This window comes from Dama dama, chromosome 18, assembly GCF_033118175.1.
Source record: "Dama dama isolate Ldn47 chromosome 18, ASM3311817v1, whole genome shotgun sequence".
NCBI lineage: Eukaryota > Metazoa > Chordata > Mammalia > Artiodactyla > Cervidae > Dama > Dama dama.
This window is the reverse complement of record NC_083698.1, coordinates 112,660,790-112,676,705: the sequence shown is the minus strand read 5'-3', so window position 1 is coordinate 112,676,705 and position 15,916 is coordinate 112,660,790. Positions and strand designations below refer to the sequence as shown.

Genomic DNA, 15,916 nt, shown 5'->3' with positions numbered 1-15,916 from the left:
AAGGAAAAGCTCTGATCGGAGACTGGGCGGCCGTCCCAGACACCCTGCCCTTCCCGGGGGTGGCACTGGTGACGCCCCCCACGCCTACACCTGAGAACAGACGCCAGGCCCACACCTCTTGGTGGTGATCTTCCTGCCGTTCACCACCTTCGTCGACGTCGATATGGACTTGTAGTTGCCCATCCCGCTCCCGCCGAAGGCCGAGGAGGAGGAAAACGCCGTGAGGCCCCCGTGGCCTAGCGAGCCGAAGGAAGTGTACCCTGTAAGAAGACAGCAGAGGGGTCAGGGACGCGCGCAGCACGCGCAGCCGGCCTGGGGAAGCAGACGCGCCCCTGTGGAGCCAGGCCCTGCACAGACTGCGGGGCCGCCCAGGCACCTCCCCTACCGACGGGCCGGCACCCTGCCCCCCACGCGTCTCCCAGGATGGACCAAACCCCGCCACAGACTGGCACACCCAACAAGCTTCTGCTGGCTCCTTGTAACTGTGACCACAGGGGATACAAACCTGAATTACCAAGAAGCTGAGATAATTTTAGCAAGAATACCACAACAATTATCAGGAGAAGTATGGGTCTGGAGTTCATGGACTAATTCTCAGCTATGAGGTGCTCACCTAGGACACAAAACCCTAACTTTCAGAAGTCACAACAGCACGTCCACTCTGGGCTGGGGCTGAGGCCACTCTGCCTGTTGGAGAGCCCGCTGCCTGTCCCACCCTGAATGCCCCCTTACCGCAGAAACACGCCCTCCCCACGGCCCTTCCCATGGCTCCATGAAGGGGAGGACCGCGTGCCACACACACTGCTTAAGTGAAGCGCCGTTTGACAGGTGCGCCCAGCTTTCTCTTCTGTGACTCTCCCTTAAGTGCCGGCATACTACACTGAGGAGCGGACCTGCCGGGGAAAGCACGCTGCACCTGCCCTGGGGGACGCAGCCCCTGGCTTCGGAGGGGCGGAGTCTGGGAGCTGCACCCCCTGTGCTGCCCACAGAGCGTGTGACACGCACACAAGGGCGGCCCAGAACAGACAGAGGAACTGGGCGGGCATCGGAGCAGAGCGGAGACGCTAACTCTTCGCGTGGCCGCCTGCCCGACTCCAGCTGACGCACGGCCTCCAGCTGCCAGTCACCAAACCTCACCAGTAGACTCCACACGGCTCGCGTACACGCAGGCCCTACCACAGCCTCAGCTCCTGATCCCCCATCAACTTGGACTCCCCCAGGACACTTCTTTTGGCTTTTTTTTTTTAAACTGCCAAGGAGGTTAGATTAAAAAGGATTTAATGAGATTATCTGAGTTATTTCAGTTATTTATCCCAAAACCTCACTCCTTTTAACCAAGAATTTCATTAAATACTTGCCTGTAGTTAAGATTAGAAGCAGGCTCTCAAGTATAACATTCTTGGTAAAATTAGGAGAAAAAAATGTGGGTTACTAAGCAAAGATTTGTACACACTCAAACAATGGTGAATCTAAGCTGTCCCACAAAAGGCGTGTGCACCACGCAAAGTGCCCTGAACTGAAGCAGCCTGCGCCGGCGCCGCTCAGACGCCGGGTGAGTCTGAGCGTGCAGTACCTGCATCAAAGGAGGGAAACGCCCCTCCAAAGGCGGGGAAGCCGCTGAAAGCAGAGAAGAACGAGCCCGTGCCTCGGCTCCGGCTTCCGCGGGGGCCCCTGCGACTCCCGAAGAACTCCTCAAACGGGTCTTCTAAAAAGAAACAGAAGTGCTTAGTGAAACCTGGACCCCAGGGTGCTTCTTCACAGGAGAGCTGCAAAGGGAATGTGGGCGATGCCTCCTGACACTGTTCCAGCAGGAGCCAAGCTTCTCCACAGTGCAGCTCACCTTCAGAGCACCAGTCCGTCTAACCTGCGGCTTTCTGCAGCTTCCGAGACTCATCTAAAAACAGAACATGACGTGTCCCAACATAAAGCTCAAGGTCATCAATACGCACCGCAGACCTGGGCAGAGGGCTGCGAACGGAGCTCTTCACACAGAGCTCTTTTTGGTTGTTGTTATCAGTCAATGAGCACTTACTGAAAACATGAATTATACAGACTTTAAAAAAAACTCACTGAGGTTCACTAGTAAATTCACTATGAAATCAATCAGTGCTGCCTTTTTTCTAGGCAATGGGAATTCTCTGAGAAATAAAAGCAAAGACTCCTGACGGATGGTGAGAGAAAAGCACCCACGACGCAGAGACAAGAGAAACAGCATGGCATGCTTCTAAACCAAGGCACGCATGACCCAAGCGGGAGATTAACAGGTTTGAGCAGTGAAAGGAGCAGAACAGTAAACAGAACAAGCTGGTGAGCACAAAACCAAGCAGAAACTGAGGCTCACAGTGCGCCCGTGCTTACAGATGGACATGACTCGAGAACCCCAAGGGAACCGGCAGTGACCGGAGGCAGACTGGGGCTTAAGGAGCGCTCAGAGGGGGGACGGGGAAGCAGGTGGAAACACTGCAAGCCTTTCTTAAGAGAGCCTTCAAAAATGCAGGAAAGCAGGCCTGAAGAAGCAGGCATTTAGAAAGCATGGTCACTGGCGGCTTCTTCAGAGATCCATAAGGAGGGCAGGAGAGGGAGGCGGAGCGAACAGGAACAAGCCCAGCGCACACACTGCTCCAGCCCCATCGGGAGCCGGGGTCCCGGGCAGCGCTGGGAGGAGGTGCTGCTGTCAGCAGGACGGAGCCAGAGGCCGCTGCCTCTGAACCGCAGCTCCCGCGCCCCCCAGTGCGCGCCACCGTGTGAGACAGAACGTGAAGAAAGTCACTCCTGTCAGCTACTCTGTGAGCAGGGCCGACAGTCCCTTACCACATTTCTTAGAAGTATAAACACAGAGTTTAACCATAAACTTCAGAGTTAAAACGTTTTATAAATCTCTAGAGACTTCATCCTGTTCAAACAAAACCCAAGCGTTCTATTAAGTTACCTTTCACCTTATCCTTGTCAGGGGTCTACACAGCGACACTGCTTTCCACTCATCCAATCCCAGGACAGCAGGTCATCACTCATGTTACAACCGCCCAGGTCAAGGCACAGAGTGCAGTTTAAACTCCGTGTGATCACCTCCTTAGGAAGCAGCCATCAAGAAACATCAACAGGAGCAGCTTCAGATGCTCACTGCCCTCATGTGCGCTCCTAAACCATGGTCTTCCGCAGGCTCCCAAGTTTACTTTATAAACAATTACACAGTCGTGTCCGCCTGCAATGTTCCTCTTATTACTGCTCTAAGAATCTGTCTACTTATAATATAAGGTTCATACAGCAACTGAAATCTTCAAAGACTCTTCACAGAACTCCTGGGACCAACTTAAACCAGTGTCAACTTGATACCACCATTAAATGGTTTTGTTTACATGAAGCTAACTGAACTTTCGTAATTATAAAACCACCTCGTTCAGAAGCTGCTTCATAAGATGATTGAGTAATGTTGTAAGAATAAGGCCAGTTCAGTTTTATTTTTTTGTTTTCTTGTATTCTTGCGTTTTTGAAGTCTTTTTTTTTTTCCACCTTGCACGTTTTTCTATTATACAGCCTAAATACGGAGGTTTTACAATTCCAGTAGGCACCGAATTTTAACGTTTAATTTCAGACAGTAAAGTCACAACAGTTAACCCTAAAAATGAAAAGTCTCATCTGTAAGTCATGGTGACACTAAAAAACAAATTAAAAGTCATGACTATGGTGATGTGTTAACAGGAGCCACTCTGAGACCAGCACTCCGACCTCCCATCACAGGCTGCTGCGGATGTGGAGAACAGGTGGCATTGAGCTTCCTGAGAACAGGAAGCCTGGGCTTCCCAGGCGGCGTAGTGGTAAAGAGCCTGCCTGCCAATGCAGGAGACATGGGTTTGATCCCTGGGTGGGGAAGATCCCCTGGAGGAGAAAATGGAAACCCACTCTGGTATTCTTGGCCATGGGAACTCCCATGGACAGAGGAGCCTGGCGGACTACAGTTCACGGGGTCACAGAAGAATCAGACGTGACTCAGCACGTCATAAGCTTTCACAACCTTCAGCCTCCAAGCTAAATACAACAGTTAAAGACCTTCTCATCCAGCAATTCGACCTACTTCAGGGACATCAACTCATCAAACATGGAAATAACTTACTAAAGGACCCCCAAGCATTTACAGTGAAAACGGAAAATTACCTAATTACATAATTTTTCAATATACAAATGGATAGCATGTTAAATGAAGGTTTTTAAAGGGTCATCAAGTTTAAGCTTTAGAAAAAGTACACATCACAACTCTAACATCTGAAAAGCGTTCAGTGGGCTTGCAACTGATGACAAGACAAAGGTTGGTTCCCCGCTCTGTCCTTTTATCTCATTTATGTTTTCCAAATTCTTACGTTCAGTCTGTATGGTTATTATTTTTGAGGTTAAAAGGAGTAAAAACTGCATTTAACTTGTAAGTAAATTTGAATCAGACATAATGTAACCGAACATATTGCCAAGGACGTGTTCGATGTCACTCCACCAAGTGCCCAGAAGCACCCTGCCAGCCGAGGCAGAGGTGCTGCTGAGGGCGAGGGCACTGGGACGCGGCGGGGGCAGAGGGGCGGCTGCGGGCAGAGGCACAGGTCCTGTCCGGAGCAGGCCCCAGCTGCCTGGAGCTACAGCCTGCGTTATGTTCTTGAGCCCGCTGTGCACGTGTTCACACCACTGCACACAGCTGTGTCTTCCTGCCTGTCTACACCCTGCCACAGCACAGCAGACGCATCTCTGGGTCAGCGTTTCAGCAGGGGCCCCTCCAGGAGAGGTCGGCGCCCGGACCTCAGCTCCTAACTTGGGAGGTCAGCGTGTTCTCCACGACACACACGTTCCTTATCAAGTTCGGCTCAGTTATGACCTTGCTATGGTTTGCTGGAGATGAATTATGGTTGAAGGAGATAGCACGTGTGGATGTCAAGGAGTGGACAAATTCTGTGTCCACGTGAAGGGGCCACCTCGAGGGTGTTCTCGGATGAGAGGAACTTGTGTATCAGACAGCCTCGTGGAGAAGACTGGCCTCCCAGGGGATGGGCCCCTCCCATTGCACGTGGGCTGAACAGACCACAAGGCCGACGCTTCCCACAAACACAAGAGCCTTCTCCCGTCCGACGGCCTCTGACCTGGAACACTGCTGGTTCTTCAGCCTGATGGCTTTCGGAGTCAAACTGGGACATCGGCCCGCAGATCTGGAAGGTGTGTGTTCTCATAATCAAACAAGCCCATGATTATGCTAAACTTCTGACAGAGAGAGAGGGGCACACGCTGCTGGGTCTGTCTCTCGGGAGAACCTAAACACAGGATTGACCAGTCTGTCAGAAACACCTCCCTGGTCACGGCACAAGTGTGTTCAGCCAGGTGCCTTCCCGCAACAACGCTGCATCATGGGATACAGACACACAGAAACAGGCCCGTATCCAGCCTGTTAAGTTAATGAAGACTTAACTCTTCCAGCTCCCTGTTCAGGTGTCCTGGATAAACACTCCTCCGCAATCCTACATGGTCCTGCTCTTCTCAGAAATACCAAGTCAAATCCACTAAGGTGATGCTTGCAAAATACCTAAGTAATAATGTCAAACTTACGACAAAAAATACATTAACTGAATGCTGTGAAAAAACAACAGAAAAAATGTCACAAATGTTTACACGAGTACATACATGTAAGAAGGCTTAAGAGAAGAACTAAGTGAAGGGTATTTAGAGCCATACATGCCCCCAGGAGCAGAGCTAAGAGCCTGACCGAGGCGCTCAGCAAACTGAGCCCGCAGTGTTTTCACGGAGCTCACCACCCAGTCCCCAGGCCACACACACACACACACACACAACTGCACAACAGAGGAAAACACCACAAACTCTTAACAAGCATCCTGAACATTTCAAACAAAGAAAACAGGCCACTCCACTACAGTCTCAACACTAAGCCACAGCAACCCTGAGAAAAGAGCGACACATGAAACTCAAAAGCCAAGACAGCAGACAAGACTCCAATGCGCTCACCCCACCCTCATTAACCCCAATGCCACAAGCTAAAATCAAAACACTCCTTCACAACAATTCTAAGTTTATAACATTTTCTTCTCACATGTTCAGAAGCAGAAAACAACATATTTGAAAAGAATCTGAAATAAACAAACTTAAGTGACTCAGAAACAGCCATGGGTGACACAGGCTGGAACCCGGGAGAGGAAGGCTTTGAAGCACTTCTCCAGGGCTGACCCAGCATCTGGGTGGTGCCTAGCACTGAAGGGCAACCCTGGGATTAATACTTGGCAAACGAGCATCATACTTTCAACTGTGCACACAGCTTCGTTACAAAATGCAATTTCTAGTCACACCACAGGCCTAATTGGAACACTCTATTTTCTAACAGTTACAAAAATCTATCCAAGCCAAGGATGCCAAGCACACACAAGGGATCCAAAGCCCCTACTTCAGTCGTGACGGAGACTGGGGTCCCTGCAACTCTACCCCTTGCCAAGGAGCTGTGAGGGAGCCGCCCTCCCCCTGACCTGCGGCCAGGACAGCCCACCGCCCTCAGCCACAGGGACCACCACGCCATGAGGAAGAAGTCCAACGTGGACTCCTGCATTTACTTGGAAAGCTCCGCCATGAGGGAGCTGGGAAGGCCATTAAAGTCTCAAAACCAACTCCAGATTCCCAGGGAGATCACACAAAGCCTGGGGCCCAGCCACTGCTCTCGTGACCCAGAAAACAACCCTGAGAGTGATCTTCTCAAGAAGCCTTTCCTCTCCCTGTCGAGGGCAGAGGTGGTAGGACCACAAGGCTCATCTGCCCGGCACCCACCCACATAGAACTGTCCTGAAACGCCAGCTCCACCTTCAACAGGAGGAGGTCCCAGCCACTAATGGGCCGGGCCAACCCAGCACCCCTCCCCCGAGGGGGACCGGGGCTCAGCAGGGCCTTCCCAGTCGCCGAGCCACAGGGGACTGCCCCCCGGGAGGGGCCACCACGCCTGCACTGCCTCCACAGCCGCAGCCCACTTCACCAGTGCCCGCTTCCAAACCACGCTGCCTCCAAGCTGTCTGCACACCACAGGGTGCACAGGGCCCCCAACAATGGCCCGCGACCCTGACCTCGGGTGGGAGGCAGGGCCACTGCAGACAGGCAGGCGGCTCCGTCCCGTCACTCCTGTCCACGTAAGAAGGGACACGTGGACGTGCAGAGGAGATACCGTGTGAAGACGCAGGCCGGCCGAGGCGGCCAGAGCAGCAGGCGAGTGCCAGGGAGGGGCCCGGGCCCGGGCGCCCACTCAGACGGCCAGCCTCGGGTCTGCAGCTGCCGCGTACGGCGCTGCCCTTCCCACGCCCCCAGTCCCCTCCGGGTCCGCAGGGAGCCTTCAGGCACAGGTCGTGGAAACTCTTTATTCTAGAGGCTCTGCTCAGGGGGCAGTGGCAGGGCCTCGGGCTCGGGCCCACTGTCCTCACTCAGCAGCTCCTCACACTCCTCGATGAGCTCCTCCGGGTCCCCGGGGCTGGCCTCGTCCTCACTGGAGATGAACTCCAAGTCCTCACTGGGGAGCTCACCCCCGCCCAGGCTAGCGCCCTCGCTGGGCTCATCATCACTAAAGAGGTCGAGCTCCTCGCTGGACACCACGTCCAGCACCTCACTGTCCTCCTCACTCGTGCTCTCCGCCACCGCCTCCTCTTCAGGCTCCAACTCCTCGCTGGCCGCCTCCTCGAACCCTGGGGGGAGAACGACCGGCTCACTACCCTCCAGCGCGGTACCGGGCGGGCCTGCCTGGCTCGTCCCTTCCTCTCCCGTCACCCCAGCACTGGCCACCACGAACGCGCTCCCAGGGAAGCTCCCGGCCTCAGAGCCGGGTCACAGAAACGCCTCCCACACGGCGGCTCCTGCCAGGACTCGGGGGCTCAGCGGCTCTTCCATCTGAGAGCATCATTTCACCAACACCATCCTTTCATGACAAGCCAAGGACGGGATCACCGTAATTTAAAGTAACATGATCCCTACACTTGAATGTTTCCAAAGGAGGCTCTCCGAGGGCTGTGGGGAAGTCAGCTAACCCGGACAGCCCCACCGGCCCCTCTTGTCTCAAAATTGGCTTCTCCCCAACTCCCAGGCCTGCAGCCTCTGCCCACAGGCGGCATGCCTCACAACGAACGCGCTCCTCGGGCACAGGACTCAGTCCTTCCCACCAGCTTCTTCAAGGTCCCTCCCCTTTCATCTGGGCCGTCTGAAATCAGACACGGGGTTTTACATTCTGATAAATGCAAACTGAAGCTCAGAATCTTTTAACAGGACTTTGAGCTACTTTTTTTTGGAAAACAGGAGAGGAAAAAAGTTGGTCGTGTGGAAAATTTCGACAAAAAAGAACACACTCCCCTAAACGTATCTGTAACAGGGTTGATGTGGCTGCCGAGAAACATCAACTCCATGCCTGCTGAAGCAGAGCACCCTCAGCCCTACGGCCACTGAGCCCTGCACTAGACGTACCGCCTGCGGGCCGCACTGTCACTTCATACATGTAGTAGCCATGGAGCAGCTTCTCTTCCCGCGCGTAAATCCTGACAGCCTGAAAATGGAAGTCAGCTACAACACCTACAAGAATGGATTGGAGAAGTATCACTGCCACAGGGACCATGAGAAACGGGAAACTGCTTGCGCAGAGCATGCGCATCTATCTCCAAGTCCCAGGCAGAGGCTGAGGGGGCCGTCCCCCAACGGACTCTGAACCCAGGAGAAGAAAACTCCACCCAGCGTCCTGCAAACCATTAACTCTTCTGACTCAAGTTCACATGCACATCAAGATTCCCTCGAGTGCACAAAGCTCACCTCAGAAGACGTGAAGGTCAGTGCTCACAAGGGTAAAAACCGCATTACTCACTCTTCCACCCCCAATTACCCTCTCTCCCTCTCTTCACTCCAGAAGAGCTGCTCAAGGAAAACCATTCTTAGTGAGAAAGCTTAACCTGTCAGACTTTCTTCCCCAAGAAAAACACAGTCTGGCTACCATCACACACTGAGGACCCTGTACTGACACTCTCTTTTTAAAGAAAACCACCCTGTGCCAGAGCTGGTGTGGGCGGGCCGGCCTCGGGCACGGTGAGGCGGCCTGCCCTGCCCTCCTCAGGCCTGAGGGACCCTCCATACCCGGCTCAAGTGGGCAGACTCCTGGCCAGTTTCACCAGACACTACCCTGCTCCCCCAAAACACATCGGGAGCTTGTTAAGGTTGTAATAAGACACAAAGGTAATTTTAAGGCAGAAAAGTCATTAAAACTCTTCTCTGTTTTTCTTACAGTAATATTTCCTACAATTATAAAGGACAATCAATAAAGAACATAATCACATCTCATATGATCCTTACAGGGAGCCTTCCCGGGATGTATTTGTTTACTGCGGCAGTAAGTAATGCAAAAAAAGCCTTCAAATGAGTCTCTTCCCCCACCCCAACACTCCCCTGCTTAGCTTTTGTTGTTGTATTTTATACACTAGCAGATACACACATCCCTCCTCCACAAGCCACTCTCCCAAAAAGCAAGCTGTACCACAGTGAACAGTCAGCACGGCCTCACCGACCCCCCCACATGGAGTGACGGCAGACTGCAACCTGTGACGGGCCCACACCTACCGGACACGGCAGGGCCTGACTCCTCGCCACGCCTGCGACGTGCAGGTCCACGGCTCCCCTGTGTGACCTGCAGACAGAACTGCTCTTCCTGTTGCCCTCCTGAGGGGGTTGCAGCAGGTGTCTTTGTCTTTTCAACCAGGCTCCAGGCAGTGAAGGAGCAGACACAGAGCGCTGTCTCCCCATCCTGGGGCCAGAGACAACAGACGTCGCAGTGCGCACGGCGAGCAGCCCAGCTCCACACCACCGCCAACCCCAGAGCCTGACACGCGTCCCTGCCACACCGCCTCGCGTCAGGTGCCAGGACGTGGAGGCCGGAGGCTGGGAGCCCTCTCCTACAGCGAAGAGCAGCCAGAGCAGCAGGTCTCCCAGAAAAGCTATTCTCAAAGATGAACACTCATGGTGCCTTGCTCTAGAGGTGTCCTTTCTTTCCAAGAACTGCAAACTCAACAGTCCTAACACCACAATCAGAAAAACAAAGACAAGTTTATGGATCAAACGTCTTCTGAGCAACATCTGTCTTGATGCTTAGTGTTTTCAATCAGACTCCTACATGGGAAATTCAGAGAATTCACTGTCCCACCAGGAGCAGCCCCACCTCCTTCCCACTGCAGAGGAAGCTAATGAGTGAAACACACGGCCAAGGACACAACTCATTCAAACCTTTATTATGTTCATGTGCAAGGTGTAAATTCCACATTCAAACCCTTATTATATTAACATGCAAGGTATAAATTCCGAAAACATCTTCCAAAGGAAGAAGGGAAAAGGATTTAGTTAAACTCACGTACTGCTCAGATAGCAAGTTTAAGGACAAGCTACAACAGTGGTGAAGCGGACAGGGTATGTCAGTCTTCGTGAGTCATGAACATGTTACGTAAATGACGACCCAGATGATGAACTTACCGAAGAAGTCGAATGAAAATGGGTCCCTTCCACCAAAAAATTCCCTGAAGACGTCTTCTGGGTTTCGGAATGTGAAGCCAAACTCAAACGGACTGTCGAAGTGACTTCCACCTACAGAAGCAAGCACAGCTCAGTCAGGGACTCCCACGCGGCAGGCACATAACCACTGTCTACAAAACATTACTACATGCATCCTGACCCAAAGAAGGAAAAAGTTTCATAAACCCGAAGCTCACTCAAGTCCTGCTGAGAGCAAAGCCTCCTGCACCGGGAGCTGGGAAACGCATGCAGGTCAACATCCCCGAGCCACACACGTGCCGAGGACTGCTACCAACTCTGGATGCGTCACCAACACACAGCATTTCAGGCTCAGAAACAGGTGCTCAGGTGTGTGTATAGGAGGTCTGAAGCGTGCGTGTCCCAACGCCCCCGTGGAGCTCACAGGACAGCAGGTTACTGCATAACTTTTCATCAAGAACACACACATCTAAGCCTCACCACCAGCGGCAGTTACTTCGGTGGTTATTTAGTTTTTTGATAGAACATCCAGTAAGGATGTTTTTGACACAACATCCAGTATTGATCCCAGGGTACAAACTCACAGTGTGTTATAGTAAAGTTTTACATTATTTCCTATCTACAAAAGGTACACCAGTATGTACTTTCTAGTACAACAAGATTTTCAATAGGCCTTTTCCAGGCTATCAATTTCTCCTTCCTCTCCTCAGTTCAGCCTACTCTCCAAACTGCATCTGTATTTATTGACAGACTGAATCCCCGTAAGCCTGTGTCATCAGACCACCTCTTTTCATCACGAGGCCAGGAAAAAGACCCGTGTCGACGCACATACCTCCACCGCCACCATTTAATCCTTCTTTGCCGTATCTGTCATAGATGTCCCGTTTTTTAGCTATAAATTTAAAAAGACAAGTCAGTAATGACCAAGCTCTCTTCCCTCAAATTCAATAAAACGTTTCTGAAGCTGTAAACCAAAGACCCACCACAGCTCTCAATGTCCACACTTCCTTCTGAAGAGCTAGGACTCCCTTACTGTAAATGAAAATAGGAAGCAGGGACACTTAAGGCCATCGAAGTCTGGTGGGCTGCAGTCCCCGGGGTCGCAAAGAATCGGCTGCAACTTAGGGACTGACCAACAACACTCCCTTAAAAACACCTCAGAGTATTTTTAAGTTAAATTTAAAAGACTTATTAAAAAAGAAAGAAAAAAACTTAATTTCACTCTACTGCTCAACGTGTGCCCATGCACTCCATCAAAACCCCACTACAAAGTTGCAAAGCAACTCCACCCCTAAACATGGACCTCACTCCAAAGTCCAACTTGGGGAGAAGACCCATGGCACGACCAGGAACAGGACAGGGCCTCGGAGAGGGCAGAAAGGAGCCGCACTGGGAGCCGGCCCGCAGCCTGGCTTGACCCCGGGTGAGGCAGCAGCCCGCCCACGCCCGGACGACAGCCGTCTCGCCACTCAGGCTCTAGAATAGGGGCAGTCACAGTGCAGCCCTGCTCAGACACGTAGCTTCTGTAGACACACCTGTGTGTGGCAAGTAACGGGGTAATGGGGAAACAAGTGTGGTCATCAGAGCCTTAAGAACAGTAACTGGGGGTCTGTGCCGGCGACTCCTGAACTGAAGGCTTCCTAAAAGGACGCATGAAGAATATACTCCCCCTTACAAAAACACACAAAAAGCAGCATTTTCATGGGAGTAAAAAGGTTCTGCTGCTGCCAAAAATCACGTTTGACATTTGAATTTACTTGTCAGATTTTCTAATGTTCTTGGTCTGTGAATCCACAAATCTGGGAGTGCTGGATCAGGCACACAAACAGGACAACGACAGTCAATGACAAAAGATACTCATGAAGTAAGATGACTAAGCCTTCTTTTTAAAATAAAGCAGGTGTCCACTTCCTCTGCTCAGTGAATCCACCTCCAGCCTTTTAAATGCCTTGGCCTTGATTCACACCAGGTCATTCAGAACTGCTTCCTGGCAAGGTGGTGTCAGTACTTTTCCAGTTTTCTTACAAAGTTCCACAGTCCGCTTCCTGCCCCAAGGCTGTTCTTACTGAGAACCCAAGGCCTGGCTAACCCTCTCTGAACGACCCCTGAAACTAAACCAACAGACCTGAGCTTCCAGTGCCCTTCAATTCCTAACTCCAACAGGGCAGGGAAACCTATAAGCTGTGGAGTCCAAACCTCAACTGTGTGCGCAACACCTGACTTCCCAACACTCAGGAGGGCCTTCCAAGGGGGAGGTCAGCACCTCAGCGCCGGGCGCTCAGGAGGGGGCGGGGGCGAGAGGCCACGACACCCCAACCCAGGCGGCCTCCAGCGCCAGGCAGCGTCCGGGCCTGCCCGTCCTCTCACAGAGCCACCCAGGAGACTCCTGGAGGCCAGGGCGCCCGCAGCACTCACAGGGCCTTATCGGGAGGCTGGTAGGGACAGGACGCCCAGTCTGCCCAGAAAACCCCCCTCACGGCCTCAAACCCCCCGGCCACGCCTCCCTCTGCAGGCCCCGCCCAGGGGGTGCAGCCCCCACACTCCCCACTCACCGTCTGACAACACCTCATATGCCTCAGCTACTTGCTTGAATTTTCTCTCCGCTTCTTCCTTGTTCTCGGGGTTTTTATCTGGATGCCACTTCAGTGCCAGTTTCCGATACCTTAAAAAGGAGTTAAGGGTACTGATCACATCCGACATCCAGGGTGGTGTCTAATATGTCACATGAAGCAAACATTTTCAAAGCAAAAGCTCTAATCAGGGACCAGACAGATGTGGCACACACCCTGCCCTTCCCCCAGGGGCGGCAGCAGTGACGCCCCCCACACCCGCGTATGAGAACAGAGGACAGGCCCAGCCCTCTGGGTGGTGATCTCCATGCCAGTCACACCCTATTTAAGAAGAGTACTGCACCATGGCGTTCCTGGGTGTGACCATGCACAGCGTGAGAAATCCCACAGCCCACTGTGACACAGCTGAAACACCATCCATTTTCTGCTATACATTAATACCAAGTGACTCAAATAGATCCCAGTTTACCCTGAGAGCTGCCTGTGACCTGAGACTTTCCTCAGGTCCGTCCCTGGGGCCAGGCCCTGGTCACAAAGCTGCAGCAAGGACACAGGGGTGCAGGGCTCAAACGCCACATGGACCGGAACCGGCCACACGGCGGGGACTGGAAGCAAGCCCACGAGGACGTCATGGCTGCGCCCCATGAGCGCCAAGGCGGTCCTGTTTCTAAGTCCAACATCGAAGTTCTTTGGGCTGATCTCATACCCTTAGTGCGTTTCTGATCTAATTCCAGCAGAAATGGAGTCCATGTCCCAAGATACAGTACCAGAGGAAACCAAGTGGCCTTCTCCCCGAATGACAGGTGGGCCTAGGTCTGGAGAGGCACAAGCTAACTTGTTAACCGCTATCTAACATTCAAACTAGACGGCAGCAGAAACTCAGAGCACGCAAACCGCCATCTGGTCTCCACAGGCCGCGAAAAGTCACAGGTGCGCAGAGGCACTCTTTCAGAACACGATTACTTACGCCTTCTTAATATCCTCGGCCGAGGCGTGTCTCTGCACGCCTAGAACTTCATAGTAATCCACCATGTTTTAACAGGCTGCTGGAACGAGTCCTGCAATCAGAAATCCACAGTCAGTGACGAGACGGTCCAGGCTGGGCTGGTAGCGGGGGTACGGGGTGGGGGGACGGAGCAGGAGGTGGGAGATGTCACCTCGCCTGGGCACTAACCACCAGCCTGTCAGGCCAGAGCCTCGTCTGGGAGCCGCTTCCAAGTCTCACACCCTAAGACCCTTTCTGATGTAGGAAAAAACGCTTTGAAATAGGCTAAGAATAGCCTCAACTAAATAAAACCGACAGGTGACTCTGCAGCAGCCTTGGGGCCCGCTGCCCACCAGCTGCCAGGCCCCTGGTCCAGACCGACTGGAGCGTCGTCCCCTCCTCACGCCCTGTGCCAGGCGCTGGACAAGACTGCAGCCACCTGACCAACACCCTGTCCCCAGCCTGGGGACGCCACAGGGAACCGCAGACACCCTCCACGGCAGGCTGCCCCGCCTGACTCGGGGCTCTGACTCGGGGCTGTTCCTGTGACTGCCTCCCGGGCCTCCAGCACCACCCTGCCGGCAGCGCAGGGAGACGGCAGCCTCGGAGCGGGCCTGCAGGGACTCACGGGATGGGAAGCCCCGAGTTCACCTCCTCTACGACGGTGGGGCCTCAAGTCACACGCCAATCACGACTGACACACCTGCCGCCTCTCAAGACGTGAAGTTCAGCGAAGTCCGTCTTTAATCTGACTGGCTAAGTCACCTCATTAAACCAATGACCAACAATTGACATGAAACAGACCTACACCACACAAGCCTTCAAAACTATTTCAGCCAGTAAGTCAAGGTTTTCTGTTGGCAACTGAGCCCTGAACTGAAGCCAGGCTTTCAGTAGCCTTCCCCCAAATTCTAAGACCACGTTTTGAGAAGAAATATTCTGACTGTAAACAAATTTACGAGACCATAACCTCCCTGAGACCATTCTGCTGAGGTTAGATATAAATATGGCCCCAACCGGAACGCACTGTGTCTCTCAACACCGGGCGCACAGCTGTATTGTGTTTCCACTTTTCCAAACTGGGGAGCAACTCATGGTAAAAAAAACAAGTCTGCTGCATCGTGACTCAGCATGCAGGTATGCACACACGCAGGCACAGCCCTCCCTGACTTTATAGAAGGCTGGCTGCATCTATCTGAGCATCAGAAAGACACAGGGAGAAGCCCTCCTTACCAGTCCAACAACTTCATGCAGCAAATAATAGATATCAAAGCAGAATCAAAACTAGAAACCCCTCTGACCAACTCAAACTCCCTAGAAGTGTTAGGTAAAAACCCAACACACACATCTGAAGAGCCAGCTGAGCGCCCAGGAAAGCAGGACCTCAAGTACCAGAAACAGAATTAATTACACCAAGAATGGTGATCCCGAGATTGGGGGGTGGTTTTGTTCTTGCTGTGTCTTCAAGATGGGACTTGTTTTGCTGGACAGGAAACTAATAGCTGTGGTGAGGATCCACAGAATACAGGTTCCTCTAAAGTTTCTAACATTTCTTGGCATCACCTTCAGGACTGGAATGAAAACTGACCTTTTCCAGTCCTGTGGCCACTGCTGAATTTTCCAAATTTGCTGGCATATTGAGTGCAGCACTTTCACAGCATCATCTTTTAGGGCTTGAAATAGCTCAACTGGAATTCCACCACCTCCACTAGCTTTGTTCATAGTGACGCTTCCTAAGGCCCGCTTGACTTCACATTCCAGGATGTCTGGCTCTAGGTGAGTGATCACACCATCATGACTGACTGGGTGGTAAAGATCTTTTTTTTTTTTTTTTTTA

General features: G+C 52.5%; 1 protein-coding gene across 4 annotated transcripts in view; it reads right to left on the bottom strand.

Annotated features, from left to right (window-relative positions):
• The window catches only part of DNAJB6 (DnaJ heat shock protein family (Hsp40) member B6), a 54,063-nt gene that overhangs the window by 18,116 nt on the left and 20,031 nt on the right, over window positions 1-15,916 (bottom strand). The window contains exons 2-7 of one of the 4 annotated variants that reach the window (XM_061166239.1): window positions 14,062-14,152; window positions 13,077-13,186; window positions 11,357-11,416; window positions 10,507-10,617; window positions 1,574-1,702; window positions 116-260 (exon numbers count right to left, since the gene is read on the bottom strand). In XM_061166239.1, the coding sequence (XP_061022222.1) occupies window positions 116-260; window positions 1,574-1,702; window positions 10,507-10,617; window positions 11,357-11,416; window positions 13,077-13,186; window positions 14,062-14,126 (620 nt within the window). In that variant the 5' untranslated portion in view covers window positions 14,127-14,152. Of the gene's footprint in view, window positions 1-115; window positions 261-1,573; window positions 1,706-7,241; window positions 7,698-8,466; window positions 8,572-10,506; window positions 10,618-11,356; window positions 11,417-13,076; window positions 13,187-14,061; window positions 14,153-15,916 lie in introns of those variants that run through there. The other 3 variants (XM_061166238.1, XM_061166241.1, XM_061166240.1) reach the window with 3 other exon arrangements.